Raw genomic sequence first — 14028 nt, forward strand, 5'->3', positions numbered from 1 at the left:
TTTATTTTTTAATTTTTTTTGACAAAATGGCGGCCTTGCAAAGTTGAAGTGTCGATTTTTGATCCTTAAAATTTGTCTTTGATCGGCTGTAAAAAATCGAAATTAAATGTTAGACGAAATCCGAACGATCGTGGACTGCACAAAATAGTACTGAACAGAAATCAAAACGAATCGGACGAATCGAATGTATACATTTCGAGAAATGTTTGGCACCGAGATAATCGCGTTTAAAATTTCAAGTTGGGTTTAGTCCACTATAAATGCATATTTTTGTACGTCGCATAACTTTCACAATTTTCATCGGATCAACTTGATCTTTTGAGGAAATATTCTTGACTTTATATACTTTCGATTAGGACAATAAAAAAATCGATTTTTTGAAAGTTTGCAGGTAGGCGTAACCCCTTAAATCTCATTAATTTCCCGGTTATTATTCAATAAAAATGATTGCAATATCACGTTATTTTCGATACTTCTATACTTGGCTGTGTTCCGTTTGATGAACTTTCACTTAAATTCACTTCGAAAATAAATTATAATGTTCGAAAATCCCTCTGTTGTTGATCGTCCGATTTTCGAGAAGGTGTTTGTCAACATGGATTCCTGGTATGTCAGAAATAAGTCTAGTAGATTCAACCCCCTGCAATGCAATCCAGTTCTTGAAACTGCCGAAAACGTCAGCAGCGCTGGTGATCTTTAAGCTCGTCTTTAAGCTCCAACCATGTAAGATTAAATGCAGCAAGGTGACAACAAATCAGTGCTAACATTTGAAAACGGCACAAAAGCCATTTGTAAACAAATGGTTTGTGGGCCCTTTACTCACTACTTGAAGTACACCCACGCGACACAACAGCAACATCGGGTAGGGGAAATTTTCCCCTTCCTGAAGATGCTGTTGGTTTGCGTGGGCGTTCTTCGGGTAGCGAGTAAAGGGCCCACAAACCATTTGTTTACAAATGGCTTTTGCGCCGTTTTCAAATGTTAGCACTGAAATGTAATGCCACAAAAACAGACATAACACATTGAATATTTCTCACTGTAAAACATCGTCTCAAAAACATTACCGCCATCTGTTGAGTACACTGTGGTGGGCAGTACGCTGAACAGATGGCGGTAGCAACAATCAATACGAAACTATCGATTTGAAATTGGCTCACTACTTGACTACCCTAATAAAAAATTACCATAAACGAACGATAACCCAAATCATTGAACTATTCCACAAATGGTTTGGATGATACCTTGAACACGTCGTTAAGCAAATTAACCATAACATTTTTATTGGTCCCAAGCAAATCGATTAACGTACCCCATTCTAGTCAAAATTCTAGTACTAAACAATGTTTGTTTTGATTCGCTATGAAAGTTTGACAGATAAAATGAGGGGTTATTGGATTTTCCTATGTTTCGAGGGGTGAATCGATTAGCTTGGGACCGAAGATAGTACCAGAGTTGAGCCAAAAAGTTGAGCACATTTCTTCGGGACCTTCTGGTCTTAGAGTTACCTCTATGGCGGTAGTGTGTAGACGTCAAACGCAAGGGAATTGACTGTGCGCGCCATAGGTGGCGGTATTACCAACTACGATACTTTTAAATTGACCGCTAAATCAAATATTTGGCTAAATGCTTGGTCGATGAACAACTTGCGAGAGTTATGTCTGTTTGTCTGTGGTAATGCCTTCAAAACCATTCTTACTTTCCCACAATGAACAATTAAAAAATGATTTAGTTGTTTTCAAATTGACGAGCACAATTGGCTAATTTAACTTCGAAAAATATACCGATTTTTATACACCATCTGATAGAGCTTCGTTTTCTGAGCACAACGATATTTTTATCGATCCCGTAGACATTCATCTCGATTTTTAAATCAAGATTTAAATTTCCGATCGCTGACACTAATAGGCATATTCTGCGCGGCGTGTGAAGTGAGGTGACACGCTGTTACTTCTGAAGTGACAATTGTCACCTCGCGTGAGGTGACTCTCCATTTGATTTGCACGGAGACTCACCTCACCCGACCCGAGGTGACAATTGTCATTTCACCATTACTTCACTGTCATCTCACCTCACACGCCGCGCAGAATATAGGCCTATAAATCTATTCGTTGATAGCTCACTCCCATACTAAGTTACACCAAGGGGCGCTAAGATGGTCATTTTTGCTAATGTAATTCGTACTTATTTACAATAGTTCCAGTGTACCAAAAATGATGAAATTTTGGATTTCGGTTCCATTTTTAATGCAGATAACGAATATGTATTTACTACTATACCCCTAAACAACCCAATTTGCATGAATCATGCTTTCCTATAACGTTATCTAGAATGCACTATTTTCCGCAACGCGGCGCGACATGTACCAAGCTTAATCATAGAGGAAAAGGAGGAGCTGTCAAATTAGCACCAAAGTACCAGAGTAAAACCAACAATCAATATGAAACTAACGATTTTAAATTGGCTCACCACTTTAGTAGCCTATTGGTCCCAAGCAAACGATTAACGTACCCTATTCAAGTCGAAATTCTAGTACTACGAAATGTTTGTTTTGATTCGCTATGAAAGTTTGACAGATAAAATGAGGGGTTATTGGTTTTTCCTATGTTTCGAGGGGTGATTCGACAAGCTTGGGACCGAAGATAGTACCAGAGGTGAGCCAAAAAGTTGAGCACGTTTCTTCGGGACCTACTTGTCTTAGAGTTACCTCTATGGTAAAACCATGTGAGTATGTGAGGTGATGAAAGTCACCGCGAGTGAGGTGACGCACCTTTTGATTTGCACGAAGAGTCACCTCACTAGTGACAGCGAATCACCTCATCTCACTCTCAGCGCAGAATAAGGGGGCCTAGGGTAAAGCCCTACACTAAAAGTATGGACGTCTGTCAAAAGTTGTTCCAATCGAATCGTCAAAATGAGGCCAGTGACAAGGCCTATACCACAAACGAAGTGACAGACGGAGCGGCTCGAAAACTTTGGTGACTAACCTGCTATTGCAATTTTTCAGTGTACCACATGGCAACACCACTACTACTGGATTGTACCACATGGCAACACTACTACTAGATTGAACTAGCATTTTCACCAAATGTACTAGAATGTTTTGATTCTATCTCTTTCACTCTACTCAAAACTGAAATGCACAAAAAAATGACAAAATGATACGCACTCTTTGCACACTGTCAAAGAATCATTGTACACAAAATCAACTTTGTTCAAATCAAAACAAAAAAACTAACCCATCTGGTGGATGATGGCACAAGCTTCACATCAAGCACAGTGAACCACATTATTTAAATGGATTTCTTTGCCAGCTAGCCGCCTGTCACTTCGTTTGTGGTCACACTAGAAACACCTCACCTCACTCGCGGCGCAGAATAGGTCTTAGTTTTAATTTGATTATGTTCTTAAAGCTCGAGCCCTTTTATGATTTCAAAGCGTCAGCATTTACAAATTACAGAGTTATGGATTTTTGTTAAGGTCACGCGTTCGGCTAATCGGGCTGAATGGGTCATTATAGCGAATTTTAGAGGAATATATTAAATCAAGAATTTGTTTTAGAAAACTTAAACTTGATACAATGATCTCGGAGCAAGAAAATGCTTCAAGACATCGTGATCTGTATCAACAGAAATCTATATAAAAATAATGTAAAACATTTCCATGATTCTGATGATTTCACATTTGTTTTCAGTCATAGAACATGACATTTTTTCGAGATTTTTGACTCAGTGATGGTTTTCCTGGTTTGCTGGCCACCTCCCAATTGTGTACGATCCATACAAAATTTAACAAAAAATGTATGGACGATTGTCTACGTAGAACTCTCACGCTTTTTTATAGACGTTTATGAATGTTTCATACATGGTTACTGCAGAAATCTCAATAATGACTAACTGCTACTCATTTGTGTAGTAACAATTACTCACGAATGAGTAAAATTATTTAATGTTCGTTAAAAGCTGCGTACTTTATAGTCATTCGCTCATATTCTCTTTTTCGTTAGAACGAACTATTCTTCCATACAAAAAAATTGTTTGAAAAATACGGTTCTAACGAAAACAAGAATAGGGTAGGGCACCACTTTATCGTAATCGCGAAGCAGTGTTAGATTTTTAACATTAATGAAGTTAAAACAGGCCCCCTTATTCTGCGAGTCACGTGACTCTCTCTCACCGGTGAGGTGACTCTCCATGCAAATCAAATGGAGAGTCACCTCACACGAGGTGACTATTGTCACCTCACCGGTTAGAGAGAGTCACGTGACTCGCAGAATAGGGGGGAGGGTGTCCACTTTTTCGTGAACAGATCTACAAATTGTTAACATCACTGCAACCAAGAATTATTAATCGATTGAGGTACTCCTTTAATCTAGTACCTCTAGTACACGCTGCTAATGCACGATCACACCAAGGACACTTTCGAGTATCATGCCACGCAGGTCATAGCTGAATATAATCGGTTGCTTTTTTCGTGAGATTATTATGAATAGGACGTGCTAGGACCAGACCAGACGCAGAAGAACGCTCAGCACACTTAATCTTATATTTTTATCTCGGTTAAATTGATTGCTGAACTTAATCGGTAAAACGCGATTTTTGCTGATTTATCGTTAGAAAACATGTTTTTACTGAATATCGGTATATACAATTAACGATTTTTGGTTATACGAAAGTATTTACTGAAATTCGGTAATGGTTTACCATGAATTTCGTTAAAATCTTGCTTCACCGACTTCGGTAATTAAAAGTGACGAACCTCGGCAATTGAAAATAAGAGCAAGTATCTGTCAGTTGTGCACATTTATTGTCAGCCATTTTGGCAGAGAGTAAGTCGTCTGTTGCGTTGCTTTAAGTGTTGCGTGTGATTCAATGAAGTGTAAAATGGAGGAAATATTGCGGCAAATCGATGGTGAAGGTGGTGCTGAGTCAACTATTCTGTAAGTAATAAATCTTTATTTGTTTTCAGATTTACAGATTTATACAGATAGGAGATGGCTTATGCTGCCTTTTCTTCAAACAACTAGTCCCGGGGCATGCTGATGGGTGAGTGGAAGAGTGAGAAAGAATGTGTCATTGTGAGAATAACTTGAATAAAGGCTTGTTTACGGAATTTTCACTAATTTTGTATTATTATTATTGCTATTCTGAATAATCCAATTAATTTGAGTTGAAATTTCAACGATAGTCGGCAAAAGCTAAATATGTCCATGCACGGTTTGCCGAAGGATTGGTAAAAGATTTATTCTTGTTTTGAGGTATTTCGGTAAAATAAAAGCTGAACGCTCGGCATAGTACCGATGTTTTCGGTAAAATTTGACAGTTGAATAAAACTGATAATTACCAAGCGTTCGGTATTCTATACTTTTACCGAAATTTTTAACGAAAAATTTCGGCTGTTGGTTTCTCGGCAATTTATTTTACCGGCCTCGGTGAAATAAACTAAGTGTGAGTGACAAACTTTCAGGCTGTTCTTTCAACATTCAAACGTTATAAACTCTTCGAATTGAAGTCGTACAATTTCACCAAATCATTTTTTATTACTTATCCAGCTTACCGGAATTAAACCTATGGGATCAAGTTTGATTTAGTTGTTTCTAGTAAAAAAAAACTATAAACCTACTGAAAAAGCAGTAGAATGCAGATTCCTTCTATCGTACTGTTTGTTTGTTTTTAAACTAATCGAATGTTAGTGAAGCTTCGCGAGCACCAAGAGCGCGCTGTTGCCGTTCTACTACACGACTCTGCAGTAGATCTCCTTTTTCCTGTTTCTTGGTGGTGACGCATGATCGTGTTAAAAACTTGACTCAGAGTATTTTACGATCTATCTTCTACACTATAGGGGATATAACAAACTAAAAAAAAAAGCATCTGTGTGCCTCTCCGATGCACGTTTCAGAAAGTCAAATTATCGCCCTTCAACTGAAAAGAGATGAAAGAAATGTGTTTTTTGTTAGAACAAAGTGAAAGAGTTGCTTTCAATGCTAGAACTTACTGTACGACGAGAGATCAATTTCGTCCGGCAGTTCGGTGATGTTGACATCGAACCGGTCCTGGACTTCGTTCAAAATCTTGGCATCGGTTTCGTCTGAAACGAACGTGATGGCCAATCCCTTGGTACCGAAACGGCCAGCACGAGCCACTCGATGCAGGTAGGTATCCGAATCTTCTGGCATGTCGTAGTTGAACACGATGTTAACACGTTCGATATCCATGCCTCGTCCGAATAGGTTGGTTGCCACTAGGATACGCTTCTGGAAATCCTTGAACTGTTGATAGCGAGACAATCGCTCCTCCTGAACCATTCCACGGTGGATGCCGATGGCGGGGAAATTCTGCTCCGTCAATAGCTGCGCCAGGGCCATACAACGCTGGACGGACTTCACAAAGATGACGACCTGTAAAAATCTGGCATTAGCTTGGGTACTACAAACAAAAATTGATCCTGCTGCTGAAGTACCTGATTGAATTCGAGAACATCGAGCAATTCGAAGAGCTTTTTGTTTTTCTCATTTTCCTTCAACTTGACGTAGTGCTGCTGCAGACCGTGGAGAGTCAACTTGGTTTCATCATCAACGTAAACTTCCATAGGCTATCGTTGTTCAATATTACACATGAAATGGAGGATGTCAGAAAGGGAAACAGAGAAGGGTTCGGTTACAATCGCGGCCACTTTCGTCAACAATTCATCGGGGGAATCAAACTGAAGGGACTTTAATCTACAACGGACTGCCAGCACCGCGCTGAATTTCCTCTTGCCACTGAAAGTTAAATGCTCTCGCTCTCGCCAGTAACAACTTTCTGTTGGTTTCGTGGGAAAGTTTCACGTCATCGCATATTTAGGATCCAAACTAACTGAATCATTAACTAACTTAGCAACTTTAGATCTGAAATGAGACAATGTCTAAGCAATTAAGAAATTACAGACTGGCTACATACGGATTCTGCTCGTTCAGTCGACCAACTGTTGAGGTCGACGATGTGAGCTTCTTCGTCGTCATCGCCGATTTTCATCAAAATCATGCCCCCAGGGAAGTGGAACCGTTCTTCATCCAGAGGATTGTGTTATTTTTTCCGGTAGACATCTTTAGTCAGGAACCAACGCCGCTTTATTCGTCGCTGTTAGGCCAGTAGATTTGTTGGCATTGTTATTATTTATGATATCAATTTAGACGGTTGAGAACTATTAGTGATTCCTGAAAAGCCCTGTATTAACGGTTTGGTGATGTATTAAGAGGTTTAGGTTTTAAGAATATCTACTGGCCATTTCCGATGCAGCTTCTCCACACGCCAAATCGGGACATACAAACCTTACCAAGGTCCCAAGGTGTGTCACGTCCAGACACTTTCACTTGACAGCTTTCGCAGTATTTTTTTAGAATCCAACTTTTACAGGGTTGATTTTGATATTATGCTCAGGAGACCTTTCCGATCACCGGCCAGGAGTATGATTTAACGGTTTGGTTGTGCGTTAGCGGTTGGAGTGATTTAAACCCACAATCCCAGCGGTACGGTAAACTATTCCCACCAACACAATCGCTTTCGAGGAGGCGGACATTATAGGCAATAGCTGAAGTGCTAGTCCCAGCGGTACAGGAGACAGTAGTAGTAGTAATAGTAGGAGAATTGGTTCTAATTACATCTTGCATGAACTTCTTGCACACTGGCCGGATCTCCTTGCTAAGGGTGGCGGAGAACATCATCACTTGTTTGCCGTGCGGTGTGTTGCGGAAGATTTCCTGCACATCTCGACGCATGTCTGTAAAGAAGCGAAATAAAAAATTGGTTAAACGTTGTAAAGCTGATTATCATTCAGGTTTTGTCTTGCACGAATTAGATCAGAAATTATATATGGAATCAATCACTAGAAGAGACTCAGATGTCCCTATCTACAAAATGGAGTTGTTTTCATCATTTAGGTATGGTTGAGAATGATAACCGTATTTTTTTCTTACCTAATTGTTCAAGCATTTTGTCGCACTCGTCGAGAATGAAGTGCTTGAGGTGCTTCAGATTTAACTTTTTGTTCCGGATAAGGGCCAGAACACGTCCCGGCGTTCCAACGATAATGTGCGGGTTACTCGATTTCAGAACCTCTTCGTCCTTTTGGATTGGCAAACCGCCGAAGAAGACGGCCACCTTAATGCTGGGCATATACTTCGAGAACCGTTCGTACTCCTTGCTGATCTGGAAAGCCAACTCACGGGTGTGGCACATTACCAGCACGTACGGAACGTTTTCCGTTGGCTCCAATTGCTGCAGCGTGGCCAACACGAACACCGCCGTCTTTCCCATGCCAGATTTGGCCTGGCACAGGATGTCCATTCCGAGCACCGCCTGTGGAATACATTCGTGTTGTACTGGAAAGAAAAACAAACAAACAAACATTAGAATCCATCCATCCACGCATGTTAATGAACAAAAATTTCCATTTTTATCGTTCAGTAAAGTTCACAAATCAATCATCTTAGATCAGATGTCCCTATCTACTAAATAGTGTGATTTATCATCATTTTGACAAGCCAAAAGAACTGGCAACACGGACACAACCTTGAAGGCATTCAAGCTTATCTCTATGCCTGCCAGAGAAATACGCATTAAGCATAATCTGAATTCAGATCACAGCTAATACAATACTAACCTTCAGACGGATGCTCGAAACCGCAATCGACGATGGCGCGCAGGATTTCCGGCTTCAGGAGGAAATCCCGAAAACCGGAACTGTGAATGGAAACGTACGTTCCCTTTACATCCTTCTTTGGCTGTTCGGCCGGCTCGGTGGTAACCTGCTCGGTCTGGTCCTCGTCCTCGTAATCCAAAAGATCATCATTGTCAGCCATTATCGAAACGTTTGTTTGGAAACTAAAATTAAATATCAACATTGAATTTCGAATTACATGTTCAAGCCGTCAGTGGCATAGCGCCACCACATCACCGACCGGCTAAAGCCAGTGGTCGGCCATTTTGAAAAATTCAGCATGAGGTAAAATTCGCTAATTTAAATTCTACTTTCCCCGCGAGAAAACGAACCAAAATCACTAAATTTTACCTCATTTGGAGCGGGCTTCGCTTACTTTACAACAAAAAGATGAAATTATACCAAAACCTCTCAAATAATATCGGAAAACTCACCTTTTTAGCAGAGAAAAAATGCAACGCGGTCACAACTGGCTGAAGTAGCAGACACGAATGAACAAGTAGTAATGAACGGTATGATGGATGAACAAAACCCGAACGATGACAGAAAATCAGAGACCGGGGATGCGCGTCATAGGTAAGCTCGGTGAGCATTTTGGCTTGATTTGTTTTCAAAAGAAATAATTTTTATTGAATGTTATTCTTTGGTTGGCACTGAAAAAAATTTGGACATTTTTTTTAAAATTCCTTATCAAAAGCGACGAGCTTCCCTAATAAAAATGGTATGGTTAATTTGCTTAATGACGTGTTCGGGGTATCATCCAAACCATTTGTGGAATTGTTCAATGATTTAGGTTATCGTTCGTTTGTGGTAATTTTTTATTAGGGTTGGTTAGTTGTTTTTCCCTGGGGGGATGTGCTGTCAAATCAGCCTACTGATCATTTTGTATGAAACTGGTTCCAAATGTAAACAAACGCTGTAGGTTTCTTATGGCTTGTTTACGTTTGGAACCAGTTATGCGAGGTAGGCGACGATTGTTCGTATTTGACAGCCACCTCCCCCCCTTGGTTTTCCCGAGGTTTTTCCGACAAAAGTGCACGAGCACGTACACAGCAAAAAAAATGTAATATCGATCAACGTAATTCAAGCTGATGTATGAAATAATGATGTAATAGCAAAGAGCAGATACAATATTACATCAATGGATGTAATTTTGTTCGCAAAATCGATGTACATCGTACAATGTGATATTACACAGCCGATGGATTGACCTGGTTGCAGCAGTTTCGATGTAATATTCAACCGAGTATTCAACAACTTTTTTTGCTGTGTAGTTCCACTCGGTACTGTGCAGGCATGGAAAATCATTTGCATTCATTTCGTGCATTCATTTACATTCATTTGCCTCTAACTTTTTTCTTCAACAGCATTCCGCAAAATGATGAATAGAGCTTTTGTAGGTTTTGTTATTAGCTACAACTTTTGTTAACAAGTCAAATCCGTTTCTCTTATGCATGACGAACCAGAGCGAACAGAAGCCACTAATGTTTTTCAGTGAATGTATTTTACATTCACTGAAAAACAGTAACAAGTTCTGCCCACTCTAGTTCGTGATACATAAGAGATACAGATTTGAGTTAAGAGCAAAAGTTGTAGCTTATAACAAAACCTACAAAAGCTCAATACATTATTTTGCGGAATGCTATTGATGACAAAAGTTAAAGGCAAATGAATGTAAATGAATGTATGAAATGAATGCAAATGATTTTCCATGCCTGGTACTGTGGTACTTGAAATAACTATAAAAAGGGGTACCGAGTCGAGGTGATGTGAGTAAATAATAAAACACTTAATCCGTTGATGGTTGTACAAATTCTGAACCCATATATTATCGTCTTTACCTTCTATACATTCGTTAGCGAGAACTCACTCTCTTGATTTCTCGTTTTCTCTTTTTATCTCTAAACCTAACCCGTAGCTCAAATCTCTTCACTAACATCACTACAACTCCTCCTTCCTTAAGTTAAAATGTAATCTTCTGGTAATCGATATTCTAATGAGAATTCAAAATATTTCAATAATAAACGAAATCCTTCTTCAGCTTCTTTTTCACATTTCGATTGGTTTTTCTTATGTTTCTTGGTACTTCTGAACGTTGAATCTCCTCAACTTGCTGTTCACAGGGATGATCTCCAAAAATAAAAGAATCCGCCGGCAAACCATAAAACTCGGATTCAGAATCTGAGATCTCTCCGTCATCTTCAAAATCGTCCTCCCTTCTTCGTTTGGTACTGGTTTGTTGCTTGTTCTCTCCATGGAAAACTAAACGTCTGTTTGCTTTCGGGCGAGAACCTTCATAAACCTTAATCTGTTGTTTGTGCGCCGTGATGATTCTTTCGCTGAGCGAAATCTCGAAAACATTTTCAGAAACTCTGCTTAAATATTTTGCAGGAAGCCATCTTCTTATGTCAGTCTTGTTATTTTTTCTGTAGTAAATCAGATCACCATTTTTTAGCTTAGCAAAATCATCATTGAAATTATCAGGCTTGCTAGTATTCATGTTATAGTAATCATCATGCACATTAGTGTCAAAATTCCTTGAACTGTTTTTGTGGGATTTATCAAATCCAAAAGGGTTTTTGGTTTATACGCGAGGAGTTTTTCTGATGGTAATTTACCATCAGCATTCAAAATTGTATACCTGTAGTTAAATAAAAAATATGAAACCTGTAAATCAGTATCCAGTTTTTGCATTTCAGGATCTAGAAGGAACTTCTTAAACACATCCTTTACCAAACGAACCATCCTTTCTGCCTGTCCATTGCTTTCCGGGTGGTAGGTGGGCTTTTCATTACCCGTATTCCTTGCTTCTCAAAAAACTTTACTAACCTTCCAGAATTGAAAGGGGGGCCTCCGTCGGTGACTTAAACATCAGGTTTTCCATATCTTGCAAAAATACTTATAAAAACCTTAGTAACCGTTCTACAGTCCGTGGTAGTCTTCATATGCTCCAATTCTATCCATTTTGAAAAACTGTCTACAACGACTAAAAACACGTATGTAGTTTCTTGTTCACCTATGCTTGCTTTATTCTATTAAGGTCTCGTTAAACGGTCTACCAGGTAGGGGTGAAAGAACTTCATTTGAGAGTGTCACTTATGTTCCTTAAAATGCCATTGAAAATAGGAACTGCATTTGGCGTTCGTGACCGACGCAAACCAGTTGATTCTGTGATAGCAAAGTGTCTACTCATTTTGCTAAATAAAATTCCCTGAGTTTTCCAGGTTTTCGAAAAATTTCCAGGCAGTTTAAAACAAAATCAAAAACGTTATAAAATATGCTAGGGGAAATGTCGGCTTCGGCAATACCTTAACTTATTATCGTCAGGGTCCTAGAACACACAAATTTGGCCAATAGATGCTCTGAAACACAATGTATCTACATGCCAAAGTTGAGCTCTCATTTCTTTCTAGCAAACTTAAAAATGGATTCGAAACCAATGTTGTTTACCAACAAAAGTGAAAATCCTAGGAACTTCGATATTAGGACGTAATTGCTTTCTCGTAAATTAAAACTCAATCAAAAAAAAAAAACTAACAGCACAAACAGTTGAGGAATGATTCCTCTATCATTTGGTATAGTTTGTTTGCGAGATTGTGCACGAATAAAAATTCGCGAGAAATCAGCGATTGACGTGTTTGTTTAATTACACCCAAATCTAAAAGTTCTCCGGATATAGTAAATAGCTCATATTTAAGTGAAACGTAAACAGGATGTTAAAGCACAAACTTTGGTGACGAACCTGCTATTGCAATTTTTCAGTGTACCACATGGCAACAGTACTACCATAGAGGTAACTCTAAGACCAGAAGGTCCCGAAGAAATGTGCTCAACTTTTTGGCTCAGCTCTTGTACTAAATTGGCTCACTACTTGACTAGCCTATTGGTCCCAAGCAAACGATTAACGTACCCCATTCTAGTCGAAATTCTAGTAGTACACAATGTTTGTTTTGATTCGCTATGAAAGTTTGACAGATAAAATGAGGGGTTCGTGGATTTTCCTATGTTTCGAGAAGTGAATCGATTAGCATGGGACCGAAGAAAGTACCAGAACTGAGCCAAAAAGTTGAGCACGTTTCTTCGGGACCTTCTAGTCTTAGAGTTACCTCTATGATTGTACCATAGAGGTGACTCTAAGACCAGAAAATCCCGAAGAAACGTGCTCAACTTTTTGGCTCAGCTCTTATACTATATTCGGTCCTAAGCTAATCGATTCACCCCTCTAAACATAGGAAAATCCAATAACCCCTCATTTTATCTGTCAAAATTTCATTGCGAATCAAAACAAACATTGCGTAGTACTAGAATTTCGACTAGAATGGGGTACGTAAATCGTTTGCTTGGGACCAATAGGCTAGTCAAGTAGTGAGCCAATTTAAAATCGTTAGTTTCGTAATGATTGTTGGTATTAGCGCATGTACTACGCTAACGTTTTTGACGCAGCATGGTAACATCAACAACAATTGAGTTCTTTAAGGGTATTGAGGTAAATGCATAACCCAAAACCAAAATTTCATCAATTTTGTTTGGTACACTGGAACTATTTTAAATAAGAACGATTACATTTATAAAACTCACCTTATTAGCGCCCCTCGATGTCACTTTGTATGGGAGCGAGCTGTCAGTTTGTCAGTTTAGTGTCAAACAGTGAAGTTATTATTTTGCTCTAAATCTTGATTTAAAAATCGAGATGAAAGTGTGTTGGTTCGAAAAATATATCGCTATAGAGCTTTTTGACGTTTAATCGGCGCACACTACTGAACCATTTAAATTGAACGAGTGCAAGCAAGAGGGAAACAGATTAGTGGGAAAACAAACCGTTCATTCATTCATGTGTGCTGGACAGAGAAAGACTATCAAACGTCAAAAAGGTCTATGCTCAGAAAACCGAGCAGAAAACGAAGCTCTTTCAGGTGATATATAAAAACCGATATTAGGTTTTGCACCGTCGGGGTTAACCTCAATCTGATGACAGTTCAGTGGTGCTGTTTACGTGGACTTAGTCGTTTTTTTCTTGGGTAGATTTTCTCGATAATTTTTCAGACTGCAGTGAGATGTAAACCACACTTCTGCATTGTCCACGAGCAACATCCTTTCATCGCGCTGTTCCTCGACAATTTTCAAGTTAAAATTCTGAAATTTTAGAATTTGTTTTTTCGAAAAAAAACGACTAAGTGCTTGTAAACAGTACCACTGAACTGTCAAAAACGTTCAGCCTATTAACACTGAGTTCATTTGTGACGTCACGCTGCAGAACCTAATACAGTCGAAGCTCTTTATAGCGACATCGCAGGGGACTGTCGTTTTAGAGAACTGTCGTTATAAAAGATAGTC

The 14028-nt window shown here is 39.2% G+C and overlaps 1 protein-coding gene across 1 annotated transcript; it reads right to left on the reverse strand.

The window, feature by feature from the left end:
• Window positions 1–5494: 5494 nt before the first annotated feature.
• Window positions 5495–9184, reverse strand: Hel25E (ATP-dependent RNA helicase 25E). The gene is made up of 7 exons (XM_065222010.1): window positions 9129–9184; window positions 8638–8858; window positions 7952–8356; window positions 7637–7755; window positions 6457–6588; window positions 5992–6394; window positions 5495–5918 (listed from the first exon to the last, which is right to left on the reverse strand). Exons 2-7 carry the CDS (start codon window positions 8834–8836, stop codon window positions 5905–5907), a joined length of 1272 nt encoding a protein of 423 aa, XP_065078082.1. The 5' UTR covers window positions 8837–8858; window positions 9129–9184; the 3' UTR covers window positions 5495–5904.
• Between the last annotated feature and the right edge of the window lie 4844 nt (window positions 9185–14028).

The sequence above is a fragment of the Ochlerotatus camptorhynchus genome, unplaced genomic scaffold (assembly GCF_037179485.1).
Source record: "Ochlerotatus camptorhynchus isolate MF236.1 unplaced genomic scaffold, CSIRO-AGI_Acam_v1.1 ptg000014l, whole genome shotgun sequence".
NCBI lineage: Eukaryota > Metazoa > Arthropoda > Insecta > Diptera > Culicidae > Ochlerotatus > Ochlerotatus camptorhynchus.

Excerpts from the sequence above, each read along its gene's own strand:
- Hel25E (XM_065222010.1), bottom strand. The coding sequence starts at position 8,836 with ATGGCTGACAATGATGATCTTTTGGATTACGAGGACGAGGACCAGACC. Across the intron at positions 6,589-7,636 it reads GCAAGAAGTTCATGCAAGAT|CCTATGGAAGTTTACGTTGA; the intron begins GTAATTAGAACC and ends GAACAACGATAG. Across the intron at positions 6,395-6,456 it reads ATGTTCTCGAATTCAATCAG|GTCGTCATCTTTGTGAAGTC; the intron begins GTACTTCAGCAG and ends AGATTTTTACAG.